At 37.1% G+C, this 24529-nt stretch overlaps 2 protein-coding genes across 2 annotated transcripts; both read left to right on the top strand.

The window, feature by feature from the left end:
- The first annotated feature begins 76 nt into the window (after positions 1–76).
- On the top strand, positions 77–2082 carry LOC116187334. Its single transcript, XM_031515990.1, has 3 exons — positions 77–443; positions 817–975; positions 1394–2082. Exons 1-3 carry the CDS (start codon positions 183–185, stop codon positions 1772–1774), a joined length of 801 nt encoding a protein of 266 aa, XP_031371850.1. The 5' UTR covers positions 77–182; the 3' UTR covers positions 1775–2082.
- A 9539-nt stretch (positions 2083–11621) lies between these two features.
- On the top strand, positions 11622–15723 carry LOC116188463 (vacuolar-processing enzyme-like). Its single transcript, XM_031517843.1, has 9 exons — positions 11622–11884; positions 12507–12671; positions 12776–12932; positions 13264–13349; positions 13450–13649; positions 13832–13880; positions 14037–14246; positions 14684–14890; positions 15220–15723. Exons 1-9 carry the CDS (start codon positions 11675–11677, stop codon positions 15400–15402), a joined length of 1467 nt encoding a protein of 488 aa, XP_031373703.1. The 5' UTR covers positions 11622–11674; the 3' UTR covers positions 15403–15723.
- The last annotated feature ends 8806 nt before the right edge of the window (positions 15724–24529 follow it).

The raw sequence follows: 24529 nt of genomic DNA on the forward strand, positions 1-24529 counted from the left end.
AGGACAAAATAGTAATGAACGTAAATATGGAGGACTAAAAGTGTAATAATCTTTGTTCATCTCGAGTCAGTCCGCTCGCGGAGAAAACGAACTCAGCTGCTGCTCCTCAATTCCGACATCACAGGTTCCTCCGAAGCCGGTCCACTCACCCAGTTATCGATCAAGAACAACGAAGGATTACAATGGAAGCAGTGGAAGGCGAGGGATCCGGGCCGCCCCGGTACACCTTGAACCCGACCCGGATTTGCGGCGAGGACATCCTCTTCTGCGTCGACGTCGACGCCGAGTCCCTGATGGAGATGAAGGCGACGGGGGCCAACGGCCGGCCGGTCACCCGGCTGGACTCGATCAAGCAGGCCATCCTCCTCTTCATCCACTCCAAGCTCTCAATTAACCCCGACCACCGCTTCGCCTTCGCCACTCTCTCCAAATCCGCCTCTTGGGTAATATACCATTCACCATGTCTCCCTTCTCCCCCGACTTATCCGTCTGAAAGCTTCGAGCTTTGCCCCTTTCTCTTTGTTGGGGTTGGCTGGTTTCATCGCGATGGCCTTTAGCTGAGCTTCGGCAGTCATTTCAATGGCTTTATGAGCAATTAAACTTGATAATTGAGGCAATCTGCTGCTCGGGGAAATGCCGACTTGAACTTGCTGATGAATCGTATTAAAAGCTTAGTTTTGGAAGTTCTGAGATAGTTGTCAGTTGGATTGCCCTTTGAGGATTTATCTTTCCAATGAATATGTTGCGTTGCCTGCTTATGTTCTGTTTTGTCAAGCTTATTTTCATTTGTTTTCTCCCCTTTTCATTGTCCTGAAGCTCCGTAAGGAGTTTAGCAGCGATGTTGACTCCGCGATGTCCGCACTCCGGAGCCTCTCAGCTACTTCTCCTAGCGGCCATGCCGACCTCACTCATCTCTTGCGGCTAGCAGCTCATGAGGCGAAGAAATCTCTGGCACAAGGCCGAATATTTCGTGTGGTAAGTCTGGTGATCGGAGACTCGACAATCTTCTATCTGAGTAAAGTTTTATACTGATATGAGGAATTGCATTGCGTGGCATTTTTGTCCGTCAAAGAATTGAGAACAACTCACTGAAAACATGAAAATTTAAAATTTTGTTGCGGTCCGAATCTGGGAATCTTCTCTCTTGTTCATAGATTGGGGATAAGGTAAAAGGGTGTTGGATCACACTTTACAGTAGATGTTGATGAAGTATCTTCTGCAAAGTAAGGCGTAATTAATTTAGATGATAGTATGTCGATTGTTATGGATCGGCAATGATAGATGTTGCAACTGATCTGATCTCGGCATGGTTTCCCCCTCTTTTGCTTAACAATCAATCGTTGCTCTCCATCTAATGTATATGGTACACGTTTTACCTTCTGTTTTTTGTCAGATCCTCTTCTACTGCAGATCATCCACGAAGCCCCACTACCAGAGGTCAGGAGCCCAAAAGCTTTTCACACTCGACGTAATATACCTCCACGACAAGCCGGGACCCGACAACTGCCCCCAGGAGGTATACGATATGCTCGTGGATGCCCTTGAGACTGTGAGTGAGCACGAGGGCTACATCCTCGAGAGCGGTCAAGGCCTCACCAGGGTCCTCTTCAGGCAGGTTTGTGTGCTCCTGGCCCATCCCCAGCAACGCTCCCCCCAGGACTTCATTGACTTCCCCAAGTCCCTCGCCAAGAAGTTGCCCCTGTCTGAGCAAACCCCAGGCGCTGCCGATGACAGTGTGCCTGTCTCAACCCCGATGAACAAAACAAACCCGTGAGTTCATTTATTTCCGGAATTTTGGAGGAAGCATCAGGTTCTTTCGCTATCTAGGTTTATTGTGGCACTCTTTTGGGCATGTATTACAGTTCTAAATCCTGTCCTCCTGGCATGGGTTTGCTTCTTTAGTCTGTATTCTGTAATATAATAGTTCCTTGGGCTTTACTCGGGGTTGGCTTATCGTTAGCTCGGGTTTTGCTATAAAATTTGATTGAAATTGCATGAACTCTATCCGACGAGATTACTGTTATAGAGCCAATGACGAGCCTCTTTCGAGAAAGAAATGTGGTAATTTCCTTGTTCCGTGGACCTCTGCTTTACCTTGTTTCTGAAGGACATACATAGATATAGATAGTGAATAATTAAGATGGGCTTCTTGAGAAGTAAATTTATTTATTTATTTATTTTGGTTACGAATAAGACCCACCTCTCGCAGGTCTAGAGGGGGTAGACATGAGGGCAAATATTTAGGATAAGCACGGTACGTGATGTCCCGTTGATGAGAATCGAATAAAGGACGAAGACTACTTAGTCCCATGTCGAGGGGCAACGTTACTACATCAGATCCAATTTTTCTCCGAGACTACATCCATCAATTTGGTTTTTCTTCTGTCCTGGAGATTGCATCCATCAGTTGGTTTTTCTTTTGTTCTGGTGGTTATCTTTTATTCCTTATTGTTCTGTCGAGTTGGACTGGATTAAGAATAATGCTCCTTAAAATTACGGTTGAACAGCATAATGTTCATCATTTTGATCCCAGAGACTTTCCACCTGAAAGTTTGAAACTTCCGGCAGACCAAAAGGAGGCCCAAAAGCCTTGACATCCACCTCTGCCCATAACTCACAAGTCAGTTCTGCTCGGTTCACTTCGGATTTTCAGATAAGTCTGCTTGGCCTGTGATGTACGATGCTATCATTGGACGATATAAGGTAAGGAATGCGAGATAACTGAACTATGTGTTTCGTTTACGATCTGCATGAAGGCCGGGTGCCGGCACTGACCCGCTCTTTGAGGGTGATGTGTCCAGCTCTACCACTGGGATGATGGACGCCATGGACCAGACCAGTGCTTCCAAGAATGGGAAAGAACCTTACGGAATCGCAGGATTCATAAACGGATTCTTGGTATCCAATGGACATGCCGAAGAAAGATTGGAAGGTATCTCATTCTTCGCCATGCCACAATCCTAGACGGCGGAGACTCTTTCTACACCATGCCACATTCCCTAATGAATGTCTATGGTAAGTTAACACGAGTCGATTGGAGCTTTCGACCATGCCAATCATCGCGCTTGACCGATCGTGACTTCAAATTGTGGATCCTGCATGATTTCAAAAACCCAAGATGGATTATGCATCCACGTACTATCAAGGATAAACATTCACCTATTGATAGGCGTCGGAATCGGCAACAAACTGTCAGTCTTATTATCATGTGAACGAGTTAAATTCTATGTAAAAAGACAAAAAAAAAGTCAGTTAATTCAATTTTGTTTTCGAAAATTTTCCCCTAAGAAAGTGGGACGGGTTCAGATTATAAAAAAAAACGAACTTTTCGAAAAGGTGGAAAAAAATGATTAATTTTGGAAATGGTTTTCATGCCAAACTATGTTCGAAAAAAACTATGGAGTGCCTGGTCGAGAAAGCATGAGGATGGCACCTCTACAAGGCCCAGCCGCAGCTGGCCTCACTAATTTCCTACTCGTTGTATATATCCCTGAGGTTACCAAAAACTAAGCCATACAGACCCTAACTCGTATGCAAGAAGAGTAACAAGCATGTCCACACGACGAGACAGACAAGTATGTCCACGCGACGTAGAAAATCATATATTGTAGTATTACCCTTTTTATTCCTCTAAATCCCTATCTGATACTCTAGTTCAAACTAATCCAAGTTACGGCAATCGACATTTCTATATTGCAAGCATCGGAGCTCTGGCGATATGTCTATATATTTAGTGCTTGCTACATGAGGGCATCATCTAGACAGCAAAGAGCTTCACTCGAAGAGAAGTCTCAGATAATCCTAAGGAATAAATGGAAGCTTTGACTGAAGTAAGGCTTCTTGCTCGGGTCGATGGAAATGCATCTACGGATTGTTTGGTTTCACAGCTTCTCTGCTAAATTGACGACACTGATTACTAGTGCTGACAATCGATTTTGGCAGGCCTCTTTAAAGTGCGTCGGCCTGTGATGCGAGTAGCAAGGCATGGTGTACGCTGGCTGTAATGGAAAAAGCAACCATCAGCGTCGCTCATTTTTACTGTGAAATGGTTCGTTGCCCTACAAATGTCATCTCAACCCAACAATGCACAGCTTCGTCGTGAAAAATGACGCCTCGGCTTGGATTATGAGGATCCATCTCCGAGTTAGTGCATTGAGATGACAGATTAGTGGGGAAGTAGTTTGTATATCAAAAGACAAAACGAAGTAAGAAGAAATAGTGGCCAGAGAAGACTGCGAGAGGACCGAAAACCCCGTAGCATTGAAAAACATCGAAGGAACCAGAAACAAGGGCTTTCTTCTGATTCTTCATAGATAACATAAGAGGGTGATCAAAGCCATTGATCCAGCAGGAAAACACAGTTTTACAGAGCATCGGGAGCAATAAATAATGGTGGAAACAATACTGGAGACTGGAGAAAGAGTTTTTGGGGGCTTGAGAAACGAGGAGAAAGAAAGGAGATTCAGATGCAGGAAAAAAGAAAATGCTATGGAGAAGTTCCTACACACAGTGACACCCGGAACCGAGCACCTGGCTATGAAGAAGTTCTTTCGATCGTCGATGCTGGGAAAGCTCCGGCGACGACAGATCCCTAAGCCACCTGGGATTCGTGTGGACTCCAGGATTGGGTTCCCTTGAGGGTCTCGACCTTCTTATTGGGCGAACCATGGCTCAAGGGTTTGGGTTCGCCTACTCGGGGATCCTGGACCCTAGGGCTGGGTTTGCCACCCCGGGACGAACCCAAGCCCGCTGTTTATGAGCCCCACGTGGCTCGGGACTCCCAATCTTGTGGGTTTTCGAGGATTTTCTTCAAATTAAGTTTGATTTAATTTAATTTAATTTGATTTGAGGAGATGAAAATAAAAGTTGTTTGGAAAAATATATGAGAGGAATTTGAAGATGAAAATAAAAAAAGTAATGATTATGTTATTGAATTGAGAAAAAATGTTAAAATTGAAAAAAACGTATTGTATAGTTGAGATAATTTGATATTAAAAAATTAATTCTAATAATAAATAATAAAAAATATGAAAGAGAATTTGATAAAAAGATAGAAAAGTAATGATTATATTATTGAATTGAGATAAAAGTAAAATAAAATTATGTTAAATTTGATTTTGTAAACAAATATTACCTTCATTACCACCAGCACGGTGGTCTAGTGGTTAAGTATCAAGCGCTTCACTTGAACATCATGAGTTTGAACCTCACTGAGGACGTAGAGCTCGCCACTATGTGGGTGTATTATGGGATGGCGGTGGCCGGCCCATAATGCTTAATCCAGTGGGCCTTGACTTAATTCACTAGTGTGTTAGTGGGGCTGCGGTGATCAAGTTGGGTTAAAGTCTCAGCGAGCTATGGCGAAATGAACATTCCGTGGCGGTTAGGTTCCCTTAGTTGGGGCAGTCACAGCGGGCTAATAACCCGACCTAGCCTTTTATTCATCGAAAAAACAAATATTACCTTCATTTTAAGAACTTTTAGTTATATAACAACTTATTGTCATAAAGTAACAATGCACACTTTCTCACTTTAACAACATGTTCGACAACTTTCACTGGTGAAATACTAACACACTTTGACAACATCCGGTAATAAAATTACAATCTGTTGACAAAAAATTCGAAATTTTCTATTGAACAGAAATCCCGTTGAGGCTTTAAATTTTCTTTTTAAAACAAATGATAAGGGCTGAACTTTTGAAGTATCAACTTAAACAACTTTAGCTCGTCCTTTGTGAAAAATTTGGGAAAAGTATGCATTTGGCGATGGTAATAACGCTGCCTAAAGTATCATGACATTTTAGGCGACCAAAAATGCATCGACAAAGATCCAGTAAGAGTCGAGATTAACCTATTTCGGGCGACGCTTTCTAAAAGGTTGGGAAAAGCTCAAAGAACATCGGGATACGGTAAACAAAATATAACTCTTTTCAAAACACCTTCTTAAGCTGATCTGTGCCGACGCTCTTTAAAGAGTTAGGAAACGCCCCTCTAGGCCAATTTATCCCTGTGCTTCGCCAAATTTCGGGACAAAAACATTGGCCCAAGCCGACTTCGCTGTAGTGATCGTAACAAATCAAACGCAGCCTAAATGTTTTCTTATGCCTTTTGTCTATTTAATTTTATGTTGGAGGACTTATATGTGCCTCCGGACAATCCATCTTGTGCACCGACACCAGTTTTATACTCCTGCCATGGTTAATTTCTCTACATGTCAGTTCGATATGAAAAAAAAACAGTTATTATCGTGATGACCTGCAATGTTCTCCCCTTTTCTCCTGAAATTTCAATAACGACGGGCACAGCCATCACGTATCGGAATCATCATCCAATGCTACAGTCAGTTGATGTTCATTTCATGTCCAATAGCTGTTCTATCTCATAGTTGGGAGGGCAGTAAAAGCTGATCTTTAGTTGATGTCTTGAATCCTGCTTGGCTTTTCCAACTTCGAAGAGGCACAGAAATCTACACCATTCGATCCACTTCATCGCCCAAAGTAAAAATCTCTAGTCCTCGATGGGCACCTGGTTCGATTTGAGCTCTCATCTTGGGTCTCATCGCAGAGACAAATTATGCTTTGAAAGAGAATGCAAAAGAATCCGGGTCCACCGGCTTAATTATTGTCGTACGATATTCCCCATCTAGGAGGCAATGGGGAGTGCAACTGTGCAACGATACGTTTCTTCACCTATATCAGGACCAACCAAGCTTTGCTTCACTTGGCTCTCTGGTGTTTTTGCCCACCCCTTCCACCTGGGGTTGGTGGAACATACGCACCCCTACATGGTTTCGGGCATCGAATTCTGTAACTGATGTTATTCGGGTAATTGCTGCCACTGTCTCGGGTGCTCAAGGTTGTTTATAATCTCAAGTCAAAGTGTTACTTACTGGTATTTCGATCGAAGAATTGTTTGACATTGCTGGGGGGAACACTGATGCAAGCAACTGGAGATGTAAGGTGAAAGTCGGTCGATTTGCCTTTTGATATTTTGATTTGATGTTGGTTTGTCCTCTTTGAAGAACAACCGTTGATGTTGCAATCAATGAGACTGGATGAGATGAGAATCAACAATTGTATAACGACGATACTATAGAAATGGAAGTGCGTGCCATTATAATTTGTTGCATGGGTCCCCTGACTTAAACCTTACAATTTGTCCTTCACCCATTAATTTATTTTGTTCCATGGCAAATAAATTCTTCGGTTATGTATATATACTAGTAGGGTTGCCCATGGCATACACGACAAACTAATAAATAAAATTATACATGGAAAACATATATATATCACTTATTTCATAGTTAAATTCTACTTCAATTTAATACAATCATTATAAAGTATATGAAATTTTAACAATTTAATATCCTTGTAAAAAATACATGATGTATTCTTCAACCGACCATTATTATACCTTTATATTGATGCATCATTTTCATATTATTGTTGGCTTATTCAAATTCCATAAATAACCATCCATGTTTAAATAATTTATAAATTGGCCTATAAGATTGAATTAAGAACAGAAATAAGACTCATCTTTTTTTTTTCTTAGTTTAGTAAAATGAATTTCGTAATTAAGTTAATGTAGAAGATTAATTAAAGTTTTTTGTATTAAACAAATTACTATTATTATTGTTGTTGTTGTTTTGTTGTTATTATTATTATTATTATATTATATATTTATTATTATCGTTATTATTATTATTTACTTCATAGGTAAATAAACGTATACATTATTACATTAAAATAATAATATTATTATTATATTTGTTTATTTATTGTTATCGTTATTATTATTATTATTTGCTTCACAACTAAGCAAACATATATATTATTATATTAATTTATATTATTATTACCTATTTCATGGTAAAGTAATATATATATATATATTCATATTAATTTATTCACATTTTTTTAAAAATAAAAGCGAAACTCGAACATATGAAATTCAAAGTTCTTTATGAACTATTTGAAAATTTTGACAATTCAATATCCTTATTAAAAATACATGACATACTCTTCGACAGACCCTTATTATGTCATTATATTGATGCATCTTATCCATAATATTGTTACCTTATTCAAGTTCCATAAGTAACAATCCCTATTTAAATACTTTATAAATCGACCTATAAGATGGATTTAACAACAAAAATAAGACTTATTATGTAATTTTTTCTTAGTTAAGTAAAATGAATTTCGTAATTAAGTTAATGTAGAAGATTATTATTATTATATTTATTTATTATTATTGTTATTGTTATTATTTACTTTACAGGTAAGTAAACGTATATATTATTATATTAATATATATTAATAATATTTATTATTATTATCGTTATTGTTATTATTTGTTTCACAACTAAGTAAACGTATATATTATTATTATTACCTATTTCATGGTTAAGTAATGTACATATTTATATTAATTTATTCGTAGTTTTTGAAAAATAAAAGAGAAACTTGAGAGTATGTAAACGGACGTACTCTCCGCAAGAACTTCCGAAATACTTTCGGTATATATATATATTAGCTTATTGACAGTGAATTGTCTATTACGCATAGATAGGCATAATGTAATTTGGTAAATGTGCGATTTCCTCGCTCGCAAAACGACTGGATTCAGATCAAGTTGAATTCGTCTCTTCAATAAGGTAATCGGAGACTTCAAACATAGGATTGAATGGTTGGATTATTCAATAACTTTTAAAAGCCATTATGTCTTCATTGGCCAAAATTGAATTTTATATGGTGTCTCTGTCGACTAAGAACAAATAAAGATGATCACTAGATGTTCTATATTACGACGCATTGAATTTCAATAGAGATTATGTCCTGGCAGTGAGACTATGCAAACCACGTTTTTATTTGTGTTGACAGCACATTAGCGGAAAGCCGTAACATCGAAATATTCACGACTCTTAAAAAGTAAGTAATCAATAAATTATTATGGATCCAAATATATTTAAAAATTAATTATTTTAAGAGATATATATATATATATATATATATATATTCATGCAATTCCTGCGTGGGAAAGGTGGGGCCATGATTTTCCATGTCTTTGGACAAGAAATTGGACCTCCTCCTTGGCGTGATTACTTTGCAAAAGCAAAAACGTTCACTTGTGAATAAAGAAACCAACGCAAATAAAGTAGGATGAGTAAGAGCATCTTTCTGCAATTGAACAAATATTCATTTTAATTCCGAATTTTCTACGTGCGAAGGGTATAGAATTGAGCAAATGACTCCAACATTTCTATTCTTTGATCTTAATTAAGCATTGCGTTACTCGATCCAAAGGGAAATTCATTTCAAAACAAAAATCGTTTAGGTTGTATCACACTTACGAATTGTTGCAAAGTTTTCACTAAATTTGATGAGACTTATCCAAATGCGATTACAAGCATTTTATCTTGATTACGTTCTACATAATATATCAAGCAATTTTACGGCTTTTTTCACTCTCATCAAATATGTTTGGACTTGGGCCACCGCCCGTATTCACCAAAAAAAAAAAAAGGGTCTGAAATTTGTGTGAAATGAATTCCAAAAATGCGCTATGTCATATTTAAATGACTCGCTTGGATCGTTAAAAAAGAGACAAAAAAAAGTATTAGTAAAATTTTAATATCAAGCTAGATGAAAACAAATTAAAGAGATATTCTCCGATTAAGAAAAAAAAAAAAGAAGCTTTCACAGTCATATGCAATCAATCACAAATTTTCTAATCCTCCAATTATCTAATGACAACAATCCTTAATCATTCACTATTTGATCATATAATATATGCTGAAAATATTTGATAAACAAGGAAAATATGCACTCTAGACACCATACACCCCTAATTTAATTCCAGCCGTTCGATGCCTCCTTTCTTTCACTTTCTCTCTCCCGGAGTGATCCACGATTATTAAACCAGAAGTATATCGTGAAGCAAGGGGCCTGGCAGCATGATGATAAGACTTGGGACATTTGCCTTGAAGCGTTCCGAGTTTGAGTCTCCTCCCATGCAATTATAGTTCTCCTAAGGTAAGAGTTCCGTGTGTATCCAGAAATCCTGTAAGGAGGTATACGCAAGCTGTGAGAGTTCTTGTAAGTTGTCCCCCCGTTGTTCACTAAGCATTTCAGTAGGGAGCCGTACCTTGTGAGGGTAGCTAGGATTAAAAACTCCGGGGTCCAGAAAGGATGTGATTGCCCACAATAATAAACTCCCTTTTTTTTTTCCCTAAAAGAATTGTCTTGAAGATACCATAAAATTCTTGGATAAGAGTTGAATTGTAAGAGGCTCCATCTTAACCGTCCGAATAACCACCAAAATTTTGGAAAAAATATTCAATAAGTATTACTTATTCATTTTGAATGAGTAAAAACCAATTAAAATTCTTGTAAGTGAAAATATGTAAGTCTATTGTGGAATCATTTTTTCACTTTTAGATATTTTTATCGAGTGTTACACATTCAAATAAATTAATAATACTCACGTAATAATTTCACAAAACTTTAACGGGAAGTGGGCCCCACCAGCCTCATACGAAAAAAGACACTGGAGAGACTGGATAAATTTCTTAAGAGGAAGGGGGAGAAGCTACCTTGTGGGGCCCAGCCACTAGAATCTCATCACTCGTCGACAAAAAGGAGCCGCGACGATCCCCCCCAACCCGAAATTGACCGATCATCTGAATATCCGATGTCCGCTCCCCCCCTTTCTAATGAATTTCAGTTCTCCCCCCAATAAAGTACCCTTCTTCTCCATTCGCCCCCCCAAAACCTTTTATAAACTCTCTATGGACTGATTTCAGAACGTCGAGATTCAATATTTATCGGTAATACGACCCGTGACCCTGTCTTATTTTAGAGCTAAATGAAAAAGTTATTGTGCTATTTTTTTTGGCTAATGAAAGGGGGTTAAGGCTTATCCAAGTGACAATTAGTTATTGATTAGGAAAGCAATATTAGAAATAAGAGATGACATATCAAAGATGGTGTAGTGTAGTGACGTACGTTCTCGTCTAATAACCAAAAAGTTTCAAATTTGATATTTAGATGGGATTATCCGTGTCTCGTTATTAAATATTTAGAATTTTTATTTCATTGTATAGAAATCATGAGTCTCCTTTATAATAATAAAAAAAGAGATGATAGATTAGAAATAAGGGATTTGAGATGCTATGAAAGGATAGCTTATATCTCGTGAAGGACAAATTTTAAAAGAGATAAAATCTTTTTTTAAAATATAAGACCTTGTGATAAAAACTAAAGAATGAGAGGTGATTCTAATGTATATACCGATTTATTACGGGTTAATATAATTCTTTCCATCAATATATGTTCACTCAAACAGTTGAGGTAAAATATCAAATTCTCCTCTCAATAATTCACGATAGTTGCCGACTAAAATAGCGAGACAACGGCTAAATCAGGTTTCTCGTCCGAGAGTAGGGACTAAGCTATGACAGTGCATATTAGGAGAAGATGGTAGCTATGAGCAATTGGAAGGGCAAATTACTCTGATTCAAAGGAAATTAAATTTACACAATTATTTTGGGAAAAATGACAAAATAAAAAAGTATAAGGGGCAAAATAAAAGTTAAATTCCACGTTATATTTCCACTCCGGCTCAGAGATTCCACCAACGAAAGCCAAACAGTCCCTGAGAGCTCGCTCATGAAAATCACCGACGTCCTCGTCCTCCTCTCCCTCCTCTGCGCGGGCGGCGTCTCCGGCCGTCGGAACATTGCCGGAGACGTCATCGAGCTCCCGTCAGAAGCTTCGAGGTTCTTCCATGCGAAAGATGACGTCGACGACGACTCCGTGGGGACTAGATGGGCGATCCTGATCGCGGGTTCAAACGGATACTGGAACTATCGGCACCAGGTGATCGATCGTCTGCTAATCTGATCAGTTTTGGCTTAACTTCCGATGTTTCAATCTAACTAAGGAATCGGTGATAGCTGATATCTGTTTCCTCTTCCTTCTGTCCCGTTGACATACTACAGCTGTTGCTTTAATCGAGCTTCTTGTCTAAGTTCAGGAGCTTCAGTTGTCCGGTTTTACGCTAACCTTCGATGTAATTAATGAATCTAATCGTTCTTTTTAGTGGATTCTTGTTTCATACGTCATTTCCATTTCGAAATAAATTGAATACAAAACTGAGGTCAGACTCTTGCAGCCATTAGAACTGTTGGACTCTGTTTGGTCCGCACAAATGAAAAGAGGATGAAATGGAATTCTTCTTTCTATATGAGGATGAAATAAATTCGAACCGACCAAGGGAATAAGGAGGAACCCACATACTGGTGAGAGCAACGGATTAATATAATAGAATGTCCCTGTTGGATTCTCCTTGAAATGTCGAATGGGAGTGTCCATGTTGTTCGGAGCATTTTCGACAAAAGCCGAATCAATTAGTATGATTTATTGCTTCTCGAGGAGAATCTCGCTTTGGTTTTTTTGTGATAATTCATTGATATCGGATTTTCTTGGATCTACTCTGTAGGCCGATGTTTGCCATGCGTATCAGATCTTGAAGAAAGGCGGCTTGAAAGATGAAAACATCGTTGTTTTTATGTACGATGACATTGCTTTTAATGAAGAGAACCCCAGGCCAGGAGTAATCATCAATAGTCCTAACGGTGCCGATGTTTATGAAGGAGTTCCAAAGGTCTCTGATTTTCGTAGTTATGATCAATTACCCCGTAAAAACTCTTTATGGTGAAGGCTTAGTCCCTTCCAATGAGCTGAATGTAATGAATCTTCTGATTGCAGGACTACACTGGAGAAGATGTTACAGTCAACAACTTTTTTGCCGCAATCCTTGGAAACAAGACTGCTCTCACAGGTGGCAGTGGGAAGGTTGTGGATAGTGGTCCAAATGATCATATCTTTATTTACTATACGGATCATGGCGGCCCTGGAATGCTTGGTCAGTATCTCTTGGAAGTAGTTTTTCAATCTCAAGTCATCTCTTTTTTTATCCCTTTGGGTGGTTATTATTGGTGTACCTAGTGACTTGATTTATATAAAAAATTTTAATTATGTGAAGCAAAGAATGATCATCATTTTTGTACTATTACTTAGTCCTATAAATTACTTGCATTTCCTAATTTTATTTATTCATTGATTTAATATAGAATTTCTGCAATTTTTATTTATTTGTTGATTTAATATAGAATTTCTGCAAGTATTGTCTCATCAGAACCATGTGCTTGAATTATATTTTTGAACGTGCTTTTTTATCGATGATTATTCTTCAGGGATGCCTACCAGTCCTTACCTTTATGCTGATGACCTCATTGATGTCTTGAAGCAGAAGCATGCATCTGGGACCTATAAGAGCTTGGTAAGTTAATAGTTTTCTTCGTTTAAGCTAAATTATTCTGATGGTCATTTGTCACTCTTTCCCAATAGTAACATCCGGGGAATAAACATGATGTGTGCAGGTATTTTATCTCGAAGCATGTGAATCTGGAAGTATTTTTGAAGGTCTTCTTCCAGAAGGTTTGAATATATATGCAACCACAGCAGCTAATGCGGAGGAGAGTAGTTGGGGCACCTATTGTCCTGGAGAGGATCCTAGCCCTCCGCCAGAGTATGAAACGTGCTTAGGTGACTTGTATAGTGTTGCCTGGATGGAGGACAGGTACTCACTACTTCTACACATTGTTACTCAACTTGTTTCTTTGAGTGCAAATTTCATGAAATAGGAACGAGTTCTGTCGGAAAGCATGGGTATCCTGCAAGTCAATTGCGTCAAATTGACCATTTCCAGGTAAGAGAAGTTTAATTTTTGAGTGTTGATATCTTTCCTTATTTTGTCAACAGTGATGTGCATAACCTGCGGACTGAAACTCTGCACCAACAGTATGAACTGGTAAGAACCAACGACATGGAGCTATTGAAGCTTTTGAACATTTATTAAGTTTACTCCTTGCTGGGAGAATGGAATCCTTAACCACCCATTAACGTTAACTTATGGGCCAATGCTTATTCGAAATATCATTTTGCTCATTCTGTTTCCTATTCACAGGTGAAGAAGAGGACTGCCAATGACAACTCTGCATATGGTTCCCATGTAATGCAATATGGTGATATAGAGCGAAGCAAGGAAACTCTGTTCCTGTACATGGGCACAAATCCTGCTAACGATAACTTCACTTTTGTCGATGACAACTCCTTCAGACCTTCATCCAAAGCTGTTAACCAGCGAGATGCTGATCTGCTACATTTCTGGTACAAGGTATTATTCCTTTTCTCACCAACATAATCACATGGCTACTTTGGTCCAAGCTCTCTGAGAAGTTCCAGTCTATTGGGCGTAATCAGAATACGAGATTTTACAAAGGTGCTAGTAATCATATAGAGTTGAAAAAGAGAGGGCGACTTAGATTAATTTCAGATGCTAATAATTCCAGTTCAGAACTGGAGTTCTTCAGATACACCTAAACCGAAGTTGCACTAAAATATTGGAGCTCATTTTCAAACAACAATAGAAGATTTTTAAAGAGACAATGTAATGAGAAAATAAGAGTCAACATCTAGTGTTGTTCCTTGCTTTGATGAAGTTCTTGTGCTTGTTTAAGAGCCACAGATGATAGTCTCACTTTTCCCTCAGTTCTTGTATGGTTGCATCTCCACCCTGAAAAATACTTACTCTCGTCTTCCCTTCTTCGGCAGTTCCAAAAGGCTCCTGAAGGCTCTTCAAGGAAAGCGGAAGCTCAAAAGCAGTTTGTTGAAGCTATGACTCACAGGATGCATGTAGATCAGACCATGAAACTCATTGGAAAGCTCTTATTTGGAATTACAAGAGGCCCAGAGGTGCTGAGCACTGTTCGACCTGCAGGGCAACCTGTTGTTGATGACTGGAAATGCCTGAAAAGCATGGTGAGGATACGTCTCTTCGTGACTTTTGCATTAAGTTGTAGAAATTGCACGCAATATCCTCTGCGGTTCACTGCTTTAGCATTCTCTAGATTTATAACTCCTCCAATTAAGTGAAACTGGCTACTACTATCCATTTCATTTCACATTATTGGTCAAAGGGTAGTGGCTTTATAATCCAAAATTTCCAAAGAATGAATCTAATCCTTCGAGGGAGGTAGGAATTCAAACTGAGACGTATTACCATATTTCAACCTGCTCTTCTGAATGACTCAAGCAGCTTCTTGGGTTACTTAAGTTCAAACTTCCTCTGAATGTATCGAATCATGCAGGTGCGAACATTCGAGACTCACTGCGGGTCACTTTCTCAATACGGGATGACACACATGAGGTCCCTGGCAAACATCTGCGACGCGGGAATCACCACAGAGCAGATGGCCGAGGCATCAGCCCAAGCCTGTCCCAGCGTTCCAGCCAGCCCTTGGAGCTCTCTCAGGCGGGGATTCAGTGCATGAATGGAATCAGAATTCATTTCAGAAAAACCAAAACCAATTAAGGAAGGCTTCCTCACCTCCATATTTAGAGGGGTGACAGTTCGTTGCCCGAATGAAATAGCTATATATGCTTTGCTCCCATGATTGCTTCGATGTAAATAATTCCGAAGCAAACGTCCCGTAATTGTTTTTCTATTCGAACTGAACTTGCACCATAGAAAATGTACAGCGGCTAGGCAGCCTACCTAAACTCTGTATCTCCCAGCTCTGCTTTGCTTACATGGTTGTGGTAGTTCTGTAAAAATTTCTGGTCTATATATGATAATCTGTGTTGCCATCTGACCTCTTAACATGTCGTGATGCGGATGTGCCTGTTGATTTTTTCGACGATGTTGGGATCCCAGACGTGCTGATAGTGATAATTAAAGCTCTAGCAAGAAATTTGAGCACTTTCTCCACTTCTCCACAAAAACATTACTTTTTTGGCTTATTTTTGGTAAATTTTAGTTAATCTGTCAACTGTGGAAATGATTTTGAGGTGGCAATTATTAGTATTGATTAAATTATCAGCTGCATCCGAGAAGAATGTCTTGTGTGTATCGGTGATACCACGTAAGATTATATCACGAGACACAAAAAATATTATTCATGCCGACAATGAATTATTTTCATCAATAATAAATTATTTTTATTTTTATTTACATATTAAAAATTAAAATGATAAATTTTTATTAACTTATCACATTACCATATAATATCATCATTACGCACATCATTTTTCTTTTGGCATCGGAGAGGATATTTTTTTGGTCCCACTGAGGGGTGAAGTGGATTTCCATGTCCATGGATTGGTATTTTGGTTGTCTTCGAGTGTCGTTTTTGGACTCCACGTAATTCTCAAATGATGCCGAAGATTCTCCAATGATTATTATTTTCTAAATTTATAAGGAATATATTGTGGCAAAAAAAGAAAGAAAGAAAGAGGAATATATCGTGTCTAAGCGAGGCCATGAGCTTATAACGAAATAGATATAGGTGGAGAAACATACAAGTGCATACTAATAATAACCGAATTATGACTTCTTGATCTTAATTCACGGGCGATGCCGCAAAACCAAACTCCCTTTAATTTTTCATATGGAATAAATGTTTCGTCAATATGCAACATTGACAAATCACTACTTCTCACAGTGTATGGACAGGATTGATTGGGAAGATTCTTGTCGAGATCGAGCGTAAATAGATTATCTTATATATCTGATTAATTGGAATTTAATTTGGTAAAGTCATTTCCCGGGCATGTATTTTTCAAAGCTAACAATAACATAACATTTGAATTTGGTCTTTTTTTCTCGTCATTTACTCGGATTTTCAGCTAAGACAAGTTTGGGCCCAACCATGGTCGTACCAGTTGGGGTAAATTTTTTTGAATATATGAAAACATGGAATATACTGGAGAATGAAATTTTTCTCGCGCCTTAATCTTTTGGATGCAAATCCTCCGTTACAAACTCCTAAAAGCAATATGAAAAAGTGAATAATTCTATACTCACGCGTATAACATTGAAAGGTAATATACTGATCTAGCAAAAAGAGTTCCGTGATCCTACCTCAACGAGGAAGGATCATTCACGGTTGTTTCGATTAGATGGAAGTTATTGGACTGGTTATAGTAGTGAATACCATGCGACATGATTAAATTGCATGTTATACTACTTTGAGCTGCTCCTTTCTTTTTCTTTTTTTTTTTAAAGCTTTCTCGGGTTTGGATCCATGCTCCACCTCTGGGCCTGAATTCTTTAGTCCGGCCCAATATTTTGGGCCTTCCGAAGTTGTGCCTGTGAGGCCCAGTTTAACATACGTCGACATTTTTCTCTGTATATTTTACCCTATGAAGTATGAAGTCTACACTCTCCCTCACATGGCTCCGTATAGTTTAAGAATTCGTCTCCGATTTACTACGAAGGAATGATTATCTAGAAAATTTTCCATTCAGAGATTTATCAACTGATTTTTCTGATAAGACAAGAACCTCGATCGAATGCACCGACTCGACTTCAGAGAGAGTTCAAACATCGTGACGTAAATTAGAATGGAGGCAAAGTATAGGGGGCAAAGCACAGAAGGCAAATAACAGACTTAGCCTAATTATTGGGGGATGCCACGACGTCGTTTCATGGAGTGGAGTCATTGGACAACTACCATTGGAGGATATGGTCAACATCCGTGATCCAGATTTGCCCAACGCCAGCCGTTGATTTGCTGAGGAAGGGAATATATTTTAATTATATATATATAACAGACAAATAAATTATGTAATAATAATAAGGGTTAATTACAAAAATAAAATCCAAACCTTTTTACATTTTAACGATTTTAACATTATTTTTTCCCTTAGTTAATTAAATAACAAACTACTGATTTTATAATAATGTTAGCACAATGTCAATTTCTCTGTTCATTTTAACAGAAATTTCGGACTTGTATATGTCGGTGTCACGTTGCACACGGTGATTGACTGAGTGAGTTCAATATGTTTTTAAAAAAATAAAAATATTCAAAAAAATTATAAAAAAAAAAGGTCGTAAGACCGCAAGTGAAGATGAGGGGAGGTGACTGGCGGTGGGGGCTTTGATGCCGGCCCAATCAGAATCGAAAAACCCCCAATACCTCCCCTTCTCCTCACTTGCAAATTTTTTTTTGGTTTTTTTAAATATTTTAGAATATTTTATTTTAATAAAAAGTTGAATCCACTCGGCCAATTACCGTGTGTCACGTGGCAGCGTCATGTACAAGTCAATAATTTCGGTTAAAATTAACGGAGATACTGACGGTGTGCTAACAGTTATCAAATCAGTAGTTTGTAATTTAATTGATTCAAGAAAAAAATTTGTTCTAAAATCATTAAAATGTGAAGAGTTTGTGATTTTTTTGTGATTACCTTAATAATAATAATGCCTAGCAAAAAAAAATGTAATAATAACAATAATTTCCTGAAAATCATGAAAGAAGACACTGCACCCAAAGAACAATGCCAAATCCTAACCATGGTTGTTAGTTAAGTAACCATAGTGGTTGCCACTAAGTGCCATCACGCCGTTTCTTTCCCGGCACCGACATACGTGAAAATTGGAAAAACCAAAAATAAAAAATAAAAAAATGGAGAAATAAAAAAATGGAGAAATAAAAAAATTAATTTAGTGATGCTTAAATTGTCAAACCAGCCCCTCTACTTTACTTTACTTTTTTATAATGTAGTTCTTCTCTAATTTTTCTTATCAAATTAGTCCTCAAACTACCCTTTTTTAAACAATTTTTCTTAAATTAAAGGATTACATGATACTACAATATAAAGACAATAAAGCTTAGTTTGAGAGTGTTGTTGCTAATCTGAAAGTACTAAAGTATAATTGTTGAATAATAAATATTAATTTATGAGTAAATTAAAGTGTTTGAGAGATAACAATTTTGAAATTGTTGAAATTAAAATGAACACTTGAAATAAATTATAAGCAAAAGCAGTTTTTATAAACATATATTAATATGTTAGAGAAGATCACATTTCCAATTGCTAAAATCAATCAAATTGTGATTTTGAAATAATTTACCAAATATTCTTCTACTTAAATTCAGTGTAAAAAAAAAAGCCTATACAACTGGCACTACACTCTCAAATGGAGTTAAAACCACATAAGATACTATTATACCAGAAAGAAAATGAATTGGTTTTGAACCCCAATTTATTTGTAAAGAATTATAGCAGTCGATAAAGCGTTTAATGAAGTAATAATAGAAAATAAATAAGCAAAACAGTACGTAAGATATTGGAGATCAAAGTTATCACAAATATCCCTAGCGAGCGTCATTCGTGATATCAATGCGAACTGCTAAGCAGTGACAATTGAAATCATAACAATGACTTATCCTCATAATGTTGCTTGCAAATAATCACTCTTTTTTCATTATCTTCTCTGACTCAGATGTAGAGACAGAAAATACAAAATATGAAAGCAAATATAAGACTCGTGTATAACTATATGAAATTTGGTTTAGCATTCCAATCCAAGCATAAACCAAATAAAATGAAATCTAAAAGCTTGTATACAGTACGTGAATTTTTTTAAAGAGAATTAAGTACGCATCGTTGAATTTTGGCAACTCAATTGATTGAACATTGACACATTTGGAATCCCAGTTTAGACCCTATCATGGTTAGGGTCAATGTTGGCTCCAATTCTTGAAGACTATATTTGGGTTCAACCGGGGCTCTTATTTTTGTTTAGGGGTAAAAAAGAGCTTAAATATCCACTCGATCCCAGGTTTGAAACTCCTTGGAGTCATCAGAGCGCTTTTGGTGTGATTATCCTTTCCGTATTCCGTCGGGGGTTCACGGAGTCTTGGGGATTAATCGGGCAAAACCCGAATACCCCGGATTAGCGCAAAAAATAATAATTAGAATTACTATCTATCAGTATTTTCGGCTCGGTTTTGCGTGTAGATATGGCCCGAGTTCTTTGCATGGATTTACAATTGCGTACACTAGGCCTTTCCAATTCCACAATTCCAGCCAGCCTTCATGGGAATATACAAATCCCATATTTCCCGAATTTACTGAAAATACATCATTTATCTCTTTAATTTTTAATTCATAATAATTTTGTTCCCCTTTTTTTTTCCCGCCTTTAAAATTCTTTGTTAACCAATTGAGAGATTAGGAGTTTGGCTCTGTAGTAAATTACAGAAGCATCCTTCATTTGTCTGAAAGGTGAAGTCGCCAAATTACCCATCCCCCATGCATTTTGGCAAAGAATACGATCGTAAATCAATCCTACCATCTCCGTATTAGCCAGTTGCATGATCTTGCTCTCTTCATTTCTATCACGAGTTGCCTCATGTCGGATGTACCTCGCAGGACACGCGAGATAAGGAGAAAGGGCAAAGCGGTAATTTCAGTCACTGAGTCGTTCCTCTACCTTTTATTCATCACGTGTTCGAAAAACATAACTGAGAATTAGTTGCATAGGTTGATGCGACATCATCAAAACTAGGGAAGGTAATTAGAGGGGTCTAAAAGAACAATAGATATGGCATAAATTGCTTTTAATATCTATTTCAAAATAGGAATATGTCGCCCACAAAATATATTTAGTTCGTGATATTTTTGAAAATTTTATATTGAGGCTAGTAAAATTCATATTAAAAAAATAGAGAGAAAATATTGAATTTATAAAAGATTAAATACTACAATTTATCAATTCGAGTTTTAGATGGAAATTGCTTATAGACTTAGTGGAGATTTTACACAAATCCACTCGAATTTATTTTATTTACTCAAATTAGTTATTAAGCAAAAAGAGAATAGCTCTTTTATCTCTCTTGTTTGTTAAACTAAATTTTTAACTTTGTAATCATATAATTGCCATTAACAAATGCGGTTAATAGCCCAAAAAAATACGACTTTTACACTTTTTTCTAATTCTAAAACGACCTTTTGAAAATTGTCTAGAAAAACACGACCTTTCATTTTAGTTTCAACTCTAGGACGACATTAAATTGTCCGTCAATTTTAACGGTAGTGCCATGTGTCGTCGCGTTATTGGATGAATGGATTTCACTTTTTTTTTATTCAATTAAAATTTTTATGAAATTAAAATAGAAAAAGAAAAAAAAGGGTCAGCTAACGGGCGCATAGGAGGAGGGGGCTAGCGGTGGTGGCCTCGATTGCGGCCATCACCGCCCCAATCGAGGTCGGCGGCGACCCCAGCTATCGTCGCCGACCCTGACTAGTGGGGTGGTGACTACAATCGAGGCCACCATCGCGTGAATCGGTTACCATGAACAGAACTACCATAATATGTATGGATGGATTAAGGAGAGTTTAGGGTAATCCTCTCCCTAAAACTTTTATATTCTAAAGTAATTTATACATTGTTGGGTGATTTTTTTTTATGAACTTAATTATATTAATCTCCTCTAACTCGGAACATTTAACTTCTTATTTGCTCCCTTGAGAATCCTAACCCCCTTGTCTAAATCTTGAGTCATTGTCCATTAATATGTCAAGTTTGTAAATTGTAATTCTTTTCGTTTATATATTATTACAATTTCACAGTAACGCATGGACATCATTTATTAATTATGGACACATTTTATTCCTAAACTAAACGAACAGACCTATGCATATGCACGGGTTAAAATTGTCGCGATAATCAACAAAAATTATTGTTATAAGCTCTTCTATTGTGATCTTTATAAAAATGAATTTTGTTTATTCTCATACATATCCATAGCATTTGACTGATGCAATTTCTCACTTTGAAATGTTGAGCGATCTTAGCACTTAATCCACCGTAAGAATAGCTAGATATATTACATACTCCCTAATTCATAAAATCCCTGAAATAAATATTTTTCATTTCATTCATCCAATAAAAAAATAACATTAATAAACAATATACTAGATCCCGTATATTACATAACTCTATATTCTCTCATAAATAGAGATAGTTCATCAGCTCTCCAAACAAAAATTTTGGTCACTAGTAAATATAGAATCATCTCCCTCTAATATATGTCCAATATAATTTACTAATCTTAAGATGATGAGGGGTGCCGAATAATTCAATCTATTGTAAATGTGATCAGAATGTGACTTATGACTTTCAATGAGTTCAAGTCTTACTTTTTATAAAGAAGACCCAGTGACGTAGGACAAATATATAAAAGTAACGGCAAATTGCATAAAAATTTCAAATTTTCACATTTATCTCAGTTTTGATACTATTTTTCATTTTTAACATAAAATTACAAGTTTTTGTTTTCGTCTCAAACACACACTATTTTATTTCTATCACATTATGTGTCTAATTGCTTATGTTGATGATAACGCTGTCAAGTGGACCCTATTGGCCAATTGAAAAATGACACGTGTAATATTATCTTTTGAAAAATAAAAAGAACCGCTTATTTTTCTTAATTTTTTAAACTTGCCCTAACTATCTCCCTTCCCAGCCACTCTCTCATGCAACTCATTCTCTCCCATATCTCCCTTTCTCTCCACTCACCATTTACCACCAATACCTATGCCACCCCATCTCTTTTTTCTCCTTTCAGCTTCCACCTTTGGCTCCCCCTCCCAGCAGTATATGTCTACATCAGATCAGAGGGTTCACGGGTGGTGAGAGCTGCGTGGTGAGAGCTACCGATCCATGCAATCACTGATATGAAATGAATTATATTATTTGATTCATGAGAAATTTCATTGAATCTCAATTTTTAGAATAATGTCCATTGATGATTGTAAGTTGAAATTTGAAAAATATAAATGCCTGACTATATTGAAAGTCTAACATGCGTCGGACCCTTTGAGCATGGTTACCATGCAACCCTTTTTGTCCCAAGAACAAGGAGTTCTTTGGAGTTCATGACTAATCTTCCTAAGCTGATGATGTCTGATCCAAAACTATTCCTCTTTCTGTCCTTCCTCATTGCCGCTCACGATATGGGTCCTCCAAGCTTTCTTGAAGGAAAAAGCTATGGTCGATGGGAACAATTTCCATGGGAAAAAACTCCTAACTTATCGAGCTTCCTCGCTAATAGATTTATCTGTATTTAGAATTTGAATATCTAAAATCCCAAAACTTGAGGTCCCATGATCGCTAATGTCATAAGCAAGAGGTGGCGCACAAAGTAAACAAAGGGAAAAGAAAAGGGATAGAGAGAGAGAGTTGCATAAGGTAGGAGCTAGAGAGGGAGATAGTTGGGATAAGTTTGTAAAATTAAGAATAATTAGGGGTCCTTTCTTTAAAAAAAAAGAAGATAATATTACATGTCCTTTCCATTGGCCAACCGGTATCCACTTGACGGTGTCGCATTCACATAAGCAGTTAGACGGAAAATGTGATGGACGGCATGCAATGTGCCATATTTGAAACGAAAACAAATTTTTTTTTTGGGTAAAAAATGAAAAGTAGTGTCAAACTGAGATAAAAGTGAACATTTAGAAATTTTTTGTGTGTAATTTATCCTAAAAGAAAATAAAATAAGATAAAGGGACACATAAGTGTTATCGCTATGGATCGAACTCGGAACCTCTTGATTCAGAGTGAACGTTGTGTGTCATCATATTGACACCTTCTTCTGAGTTCAAGTATTTTTAGCTTCTAAATGAGACAGCAGCACAATAATGCACCAATAATCTCGTCCTTATTGGTGGTGATCCAAAAAGTCTAGCAATTAGAGATATGTTTCGTTTTAAGTGGCATATCATGATGGGTTGGTCTGGGTTTTATAATTTTAGATTAGATTAGAGATGGGCGAGATAAAAAAAGTTTTCTAACAAATCCATCTACACTGCATTTTATTACCCGCATGGTCAATTATATGTTTTAGCCCCTTAAAGTCGTACACATTAGTTCAAATGGACAAACGACATCCAATATGACATATCAAACAACAACAATCATTTATTTCCCAAAATACCTTCATCTTTTTCTTCCACCTCTTTTCAAATAATTTCCTAAGGCACCCTAGTATGTGCTTCTCTCTATTCCCCTTGGTCCTCCCCCGACTTAAACAACATATGTTACCCATCTAGACCGGGCACATGCTTTGATCCAGCTGTTAGTGATAATAATGAATCGAAATCCACAAGCCTCCATCGAGGTCTCTCCTCATTGTCTACTAAACGGTTGATCATATCAAGCGAAAATGTAATGGTCGAAGTCTCTGAATTCTTGATGGGAGAGGACTTGATGATGTCCTTGATCGTATGTTCCATAATGTTTGAGGAAGAAACTTTGTTATGCACGATATGCCTTGCCTTTTATTAAGGCATCGGCAATTAGTACTGATGGTTGGTCCAACAGGCTTAGGCGAGACCTTTTGAGGACATTGGAAGAGGATCGATGATAATGAGAGATTATTGATAATAATTGCTCCTTATTTTTTAAAAAGATATAATTTTTTTAATGGAATGAAAAATAATTTTTTTTTATTTTAAAGGAGATCCAAAAAAATACATTTTTATAATTTTTATATGAGATAACAAACGTTTACTGTCAAAATGAAAATCTTTGCAATAATTATGACAATTAGTCATTTTTTAATCACGAAGTGCTTTAAATTATTATCTTAAATTAGCTTTTAA

The sequence above is a fragment of the Punica granatum genome, chromosome 8, assembly GCF_007655135.1.
Source record: "Punica granatum isolate Tunisia-2019 chromosome 8, ASM765513v2, whole genome shotgun sequence".
Lineage (NCBI taxonomy): Eukaryota > Viridiplantae > Streptophyta > Magnoliopsida > Myrtales > Lythraceae > Punica > Punica granatum.